Source organism: Candida metapsilosis (genome assembly GCF_017655625.1).
Source record: "Candida metapsilosis strain BP57 chromosome Unknown scaffold2, whole genome shotgun sequence".
NCBI classification, from domain to species: Eukaryota; Fungi; Ascomycota; class Pichiomycetes; order Serinales; family Debaryomycetaceae; genus Lodderomyces; species Lodderomyces metapsilosis.
The window spans coordinates 2,894,780-2,902,483 of NW_027138160.1; the positions used below are offsets into that span (position 1 = coordinate 2,894,780).

Genomic DNA, 7,704 nt, shown 5'->3' on the forward strand with positions numbered 1-7,704 from the left:
CTAGGATCTACTTTGTTGCATCCTTTACGCATAATGCAAAGACGCGTGATTGCTATTCTCGACAATGCAATTGAGTTATATTCTGTCTATCACATTGTGAACGTTAAAATTGTAACAACAGCTGACACATTTCTATCACTAACTGTCCAATGCAAGTTTTTTAATTATCGCAAGGTGAACAAATGACGCAAAGTATTGAGGTAAGAGATATGCTGGCATTTCAACCTACTTTTCGTTAAGAGTCAAGAATGAGCTTCAATACATCGCAAGTCATGTCGATTCTTGACTTTAGTGAAGTTCATGCCTTAACACATTATGACTAAGTTGATCAATGTGAGACAATTGGGAAAGTTTCTAAATGAAGACAGTTGAGCAGGTTGCTAATTGGAAGACAGTTGGGCAAGCTGTTACATTGGAAGACAGTTGGGCAAGTTGAAGACAAGTGGTAAAGTTGAAGACAAGTGGTAAAGTTGAAGATAAGTGAGCAAGTTGAAGACAAGTGGGCAAGTTGAAGACCAGTGGACATGTTGATATTTGGAAGACAAATGGACAAGTGGTCATGTTGATACATGGTAGACAAGTGGTCCTGTTGCTAAATGGAAGAGAAGTGGGCAAGTTGATAATTGGAGGACAAGTGGGCAAGCTATTACATTGGAGGACAAGTGGTCATGTTGCCAAGTAGAGGAGAAGTGGGCAAGTTGCTAAATGGAAGACAAGTGGTCACGTTGGTGCATGGAAGACAAGTGGTCCTGTTGCTAAATGGTAGACAAGTGAGCAAGTTGCTCAAACAAAGACAAGTGGGCAAGTTGCTAAATGGAAGACAAGTGAGCAAGTTGACAAGTGGAAGACAAGTGGTCATGTTGCCAAATGGAAGACAAGTGGGCATGTTGGTGTATGGAGGACAAGTGGTCATGTTGCCAAGTGGAAGAGAAGTGAACAAGCTGTTACACTGATTTTGGTTTTTGCTCTGTTCATGAACATCACGGTTTGAGGGTTGAATGACACAAGCTAGAGTATAAGGCAACACCAATGAATCTATGTCAATTGGAGCCACTTCTAGCACTGGTGCTGAGCTGCTCCAAACTACACGCTACAAGGATAACAGGAAGTAAACAAGCTGCTTAAGGTTTCTCCTCCACATGTTGGGTCTCCCTCCAGTGCCCCCCAATTATGACATATCAACAGACGTATCGTTCAAGTGTGACCGGAGAACCAGATGACACAGAGCAACTATACTTTGCAAATGAAGAAGACAAAACAGTACTTCCACCAGCATCATTTCTGATTTTCGAGTATCAATTGTTAAAAGTCGTGTCGGCTACCTACTACTGACTCAGTTGCAACAGCTCAAGCAATAAACTGTCATCTCAGACAAATCGAATACTGGACAGTTCTTTGTTATCGCAGGTGCTAGTTACTTTTCAACTCAATCAAATTGTGGGAAAGTCATCAATAGAGTTTCACCATCACGTATTATCAATGACATATGTTCTCGGTCAAGAGTGATTATCAGTTGATGGAAGTTTTTTCCGAGGACAACTAAATAGTTTTAATACACAAAAATTTATAAACTTTATAATATATTGTCTTTATTGTATTACACTCTTTACAAGCTAAAACTTATAGCTTCACAGCATTGCCTTTACATGTGGGCTCTATTTGCTTTAATATGCTAATAGCTATATCGAACAAGTATCTATCTCATCTATCTTGTTATGTTTTCGTTTGTTGTGGTTTCATTTTTTTTTTTTCTCTGTTTGACGCGTTTTTGTGGGGAGAAAAAAAAATTGCGCGATTCAATTGAAGTCATTGCATGGGATCATAAGTCTACCAATAGTAGTGATAAGAGTCTCTCTATAGTCTCTGTGAGAAGTTACAGTTGATAATTCTATGATGATGTACTAAACTAAGGACTTGTTTAATAAAAATGTGATATTATACTGTCTATAATTTTTGTATTCTTTAAGCAAAGGATTTACAAACAATATCATCAGTTATTGTCGTATATGCTTTATATGGTGTCTATGTGTAGCTACGGATGTATAGATTACAATTATATAGATAGATCGAGACTTGTCTAACAAATATGTCATGTTGTGCTGTGTCTAGTCTGCTGATTGAGATCTGAAATTTTGTTTTTCTGTTGCTTTTTTTTTCTCAACACTTCATTTTTGGCCGAATCAATTTTAAAGATTATATACAAACTTGCTTTTTGCGTGGGCGCGCGCCATAGTTAAGCGCTAACAAAAAAAAAACGTGGGCGGTGCATAATTTGCGTGGGCGGTAAGCGTGGGCCATTGCTAATAAGTACACGAGTTTTAACTGTATCGTTGAAGTTAAGGTCTCTATGAATAGCTACAGGTCTATAGATCATATCAATATGTTAAACTGCTTACTTGTCTAACAATTTTTGTTGTTGTGGTGTGTCTATTTTACAGTAGTTAAGGGGTAGTGTAAATTTTGCCAAAATATAAGAAAAGGTAAATATCTCCACGAGTATACATTCTACTACAATGATATGGTGTCTATAAGTAGCTATGAGTATATAGATCTTACTGAGACACCTAGGTGCCCACTTGACATACAAAATTGTGTTGTTGTGCCATGTTGAATTTATTTTGCAGCCAGAGTCGTGTACTTCAGGCGAACAGCGTGGGCCCTTTTTTCATTTCTTAAGTATGGTCGTGCAATTATGGCGAACAGCGTGGGCGGTTTCCTCTTTTCTTAACTATGGTCGTGCAATTATGGCGAACAGCGTGGGCGGTTCCCTCTTCTCGGATCCGATAGTGCAGAATGACGAATCAGAATGAGCGGTTCATCAGAGCCAATCAATTTTAGTGTGTTTATTTATACTTCTTCATTTCATTTTTTTTTGTTGACTCTTAATTCTTTATCTTCTTTACAACTCCATCCATCATAGTGTACTTCACTTCAAACAAATCAACATGTCTAAAATAGTCAGCATAGTTGGATTACCACTCCCAGGTTGAACTTCCACAAGCCTATGCTACACTGGTAATTTTGTTGTCTTAAAGAAAAGTACAAATGCACAGATATCTTGACTTAGCAATTCATATGCTTTACTACTTCATTCAAAGAAAATATGTTATAGAGGCAGTACTGTTGCTCAACATGGTCAGCCATTGTCCAGAGAGTCTTTGACCTTGCGAGTTGTGAGAAAGAACAGTCAGTTCAAAGATTAGTTGGTACTTGTGTCGATGTTGGAGATTTACGTGATTAGTATACAAGCAGAGCAGGAGTCCCACACTAGGATATACTTCGTTGCATTCTTTACACATAATATATAGACGCGTGATTGCTATTCTCGACAATGCAATTGAGTTATATTCTGTCTATCACATTGTGAACGTTAAAATTGTACAACAGCTGACGCATTTCTGTCACTAACTGTCAATTGCAAGTTTCTAATTATCGCAAGGTGAACAAATGAAGCAAAGTATTGAGGTAAGAGATATGCTGGCATCTCAACCTGCTTTTCGTTTTATCTTGTCGAAGATTCAAGAATGAACTTCGATACTTTGCAAGTCATGTCGAGTCTTCACTTTAGTGAAGTTCATGCCTTAACACATTATGACTAAGTTGATCAATGTGAGACAATTGGGCAAGTTGATAACTGCAAGACAAATGGGCATGTTGATATTTGGAAGACAAATGGGCAAGCTGTTACATTGGAGGACAAGTTGGCAAGTTGCCAAATGGAAGACAAGTAGGCAAGCTCTTACATTGGAAGACAAGTGGGCAAGTGGTCATGTTGACAAGTGGTAGACAAGTGGTCATGTTGCTAAATGGAAGACAAATGGGCATGTTGCTAGATGGAAGACCAGTGGACATGTTGATTATTGGAAGACAAGTGGGCAAGCTGTTACATAGAAGACAAGTGGGCAAGTTGCTAGATGGAAGACAAGTGGACATGCTAAATGGAAGACAAGTGGTCCTGTTGCCAAATGGAAGACAAGTGGTCCTGTTGCCAAATGGAAGACAAGTGGTCATGTTGATACATGGTTGACAAGTGGTCCTGTTGCCAAATGGAAGACAGTGGTCACGTTGGTGCATGGAAGACAAGTGGTCATGTTGTTAAATGGAAGACAAGTGGGCAAGCTGTTACATTGGAAGACAAGTGAACAAGCTGTTACACTGATTTTGGTTTTTGCTCTGTTCATGAGCATCAAAGTTTGAGGGTTGAATGACACAAGCTAGAGTATAAGGCAACACCAGTGAATCTATGTCAATTGGATCTATTTCTAGCACTGGTGCTGAGCTGCTCCAAACTACACGCTACAAGAATAACAGGAACTGAACAAGCTGCTCAGGGTTTCTCCTCCACATGTTGGGTCTCCCTCCAGTGCCCCCCCAATTATGACATATCAACAGACGTATCGTTCAAGTGTGACCGGAGAACCAGATGACACACAGCAACTATACTTTGCAAATGAAGAAGACAAAACAGTGTTTCCACCAGCGTCATTCCTGATCTTCGAGTATCAATTGCTAAAAGAGGTGTCGGCTACCTACTACTGACGCAGTTGCAACAGCTCAAGCAATAAACTGTCATCTCAGACAAATTGAATACTGAACAGTTCTTTGTTATCGCAGGTGCTAGTTACTTTTCAAATCAATTAAATTGTGGGAAAGTCATCAATAGAGTATTGAACATCACCTATTATCAATGACATATGTTCTTGGTCAAGAGTGATTATCTGTTGATGGAAGTTTTTTCCCAGGACAACTATATAGTTTTAATACACATAATTTTTTTCTAATCTTTATAATATATTGTCTTTATTGTATTACACTCTTTACAAGCTAAAACTTATAGCTTCACAGCATTGCCTTTACATGTGGGCTCTATTTGCTTTAATATGCTAATAGCTATATCGAACAAGTATCTATCTCATCTATTTTGTTATGTTTTCGTTTGTTGTGGTTTCATTTTTTTTTTTTCTCTGTTTGACGCGTTTTTGTGGGGAGAAAAAAATATTGCGCGATTCTATCGATGTCATTACATGGGATCATAAGTCTACCAATAGTAGTGATAAGAGTCTCTTTGTAGTCTCTGTGTGAAGCTACAGCTGATAGTTCTATGATGATGTACTGAACTAAGGACTTGTTTAATAAAAATGTGATATTATACTGTCTATAATTTTTGTATTCTTTAAGCAAAGGATTTACAAACAATATCATCAGTTCTTGTCATATCTGGCTTATATGGTGTCAATATGCAGCTACAGGTGCATAGATTACAATTATATAGATAGATCGAGACTTGTCTAACAAATATGTCATGTTGTGCTGTATCTACTTTGCTGAGTAAGATCTGAAATTGTGTTTTTCTCGCTCGATATTTTTTTTTCTCAACACTTCATTTTTGGCGGAATCAATTTTAAAGACGTAACTACATGCGATGGTAAGTGCATCAATACTAGTCATATGAGTCTGCTTGTAGTGTCTGTATATAGATATTACTAAGTAGTCTACAATGATATACTAAACTGGTATCTTGTTTAACAAAGTTGTATTGTTATGCTGTCGTATTTGCAAAATGCAGACTATAAAGACAAGTCTACCAATTTATTTCATATTGGGCTTATATGGTATCTATGTGTAGCTACAGGTGTATAGATTACAATGATATATATATATAGAAACTTGTCTAACAAATATGTGTTAATATGCTGTGTTTAATTTGAAAATTGGGATATGAAATCTATTTTTTTCGCGCTTGAAATTTGCTTTTTCTCAATACTTTGTCTACACAGTTGATTTTTACATTCAGAGAGGCACAATTCTGGACTACGTACTGTTACATCAATTCAACACAAGTAATAAACTATCAATTACAGAGTAATACAAGACTAATACACAACATTTGACTACGAAATTAATTTATTTTTGAAAGTATTTTTCTCTGAACTCAGACAAGCCAGTATAGTCATATAAAAATAGGTTGTGTTTTATATTTTTTGTGTGGTGTATAGTTGTTTGTATTCGCTGGTGTGTTGGTTTAAATTGTTGAAGGTTGTTGACTTTTTTCTCTTTCGTAAAAGTGCGCGCGAGTTTCCTAAAATGGAAGTTGATTTTCGGTTGAATTTTGGAGCCGATGCGGAAAAATATTTATTTCCGATATGGTAGCCCTTACGTAATCAGTACTAGAAACAGAGAGTAATGAGGTATACAGATTTTCGTAAACACAGAGACATTAACAGATACGCTATATAACAGGTAAAGTATACTCCAGTAGTGTTAATCAAGCAGTATCAATTATTCACAAGAAAATGTGCAGTTGATAACATTTTTCATTTATTTTTATGCCAACTTTGGGTGAACTTTTTGGAAAATTAGCACTTGAAAAGAAAAGTGGCGGAAGAAGACATTTAAAGTAATGATAGTGTTTTCATTATTACAAGACAAGCATAAGAGACATGTCTGTACTAATCAGGGACGTATAGAGTTACTTGTTTGTAAGATATGGGGGGCAAAATTTATTTCCTTTTTGAGACAATGTGCGGCTTTTATGTAAGATGATTATGTAAGCAGTACATTGTTGATTATGTGAGCAGAAGCAGTGATACGACAGGAACGAGAGGTGATATGGAGACAGAACACGGGGGAGATTAAAGGAGAGAGTACTGGCTTTATTTGATTCAGTTCTTTAGCTTGACACATTAATACAAGCTGTGTACAGTAAAATATTAACAGAAACATTATAAAGACAGATATATTTGGAGACAGAGGGGAGGAGACAAGTTGACAAGTTGACAGTAGCTTCACACACACTACTCAAAGCTACCCAGCTACTTCTTTCTTTCTCAGAGACGATATTGTGTGAAACGCGTTGGGCTTTTACTGCTGATGTTCGAGTACTGCATATAAGCACACAGTAGTAATACAACACACGTGAGAAGACACACGTGACACACGGACAATAACAGCCGAGAGACAGCCATTTTCACACCGAGGTTGGGAGATTTAAGGAAGAGAATAAGCAGATTAACACCGAGAGGAGGAGACAAGGAGACACTCGAGAGGAGAGACACAGTGGGTTGAGTACTAAGGAGGGATAACACATTATAGTGATTTCTGAGAGAAAAGACAGAACTACAGAGGAGTAACTAGACACAGATGACTAGCTTTCAACTCTAGTAGCATCGTATATCATATTTATATCTAGAGGAGACATTAGAGTACTACGTTTACTACTAATTGCACAGTCTATACTACTTCACTCTTTTCATTTGAGACTCATTTTTGGCAACAGTACACGACCTTTTCATACTAGACAAGCAGAACAGACACACAGTCTATGAACAAGACAATGTACAGCTTACACAATTGAACAGAGTATTCATTTGATATGCAGTTACATACTGACTGACACTCAATACAGTGACACAAGTATTGAACAGTTTGTAACAAAATTGGGAGAAATAGTAGTCATTTTTAGAGACAGATATATTTGGAGACAGAGGAGAGGAGACAAGTTGACAAGTTGACAGTAGCTTCACACACACTACTCAAAGCTACCCAGCTACTTCTTTCTTTCTCAGAGACGATATTGTGTGAAATGCGTTGGGGCTTTTACTGCTGATGTTCGAGTACTGCATATAAGCACACAGTAGTAATACAACACACGTGAGAAGACACACGTGACACACGGACAATAACAGCCGAGAGAGGGCCATTTTC

The 7,704-nt window shown here is 37.5% G+C and overlaps 2 protein-coding genes across 2 annotated transcripts; both read left to right on the forward strand. All coding sequences in view use genetic code 12, as the record gives it.

Moving 5' to 3' along the window:
• Positions 1-668: 668 nt before the first annotated feature.
• On the forward strand, positions 669-953 carry I9W82_002790 (uncharacterized protein; the record flags this gene model as incomplete). The annotated part of the gene is made up of 1 exon (XM_067691684.1): positions 669-953. One exon carries the CDS (start codon positions 669-671, stop codon positions 951-953), a length of 285 nt encoding a protein of 94 aa, XP_067550025.1.
• A 2,494-nt stretch (positions 954-3,447) lies between these two features.
• I9W82_002791 (uncharacterized protein) lies at positions 3,448-4,197 on the forward strand (the record flags this gene model as incomplete). The annotated part of the gene is made up of 2 exons (XM_067691685.1): positions 3,448-3,465; positions 3,892-4,197. 2 exons carry the CDS (start codon positions 3,448-3,450, stop codon positions 4,195-4,197), a joined length of 324 nt encoding a protein of 107 aa, XP_067550026.1.
• Positions 4,198-7,704: the final 3,507 nt, after the last annotated feature.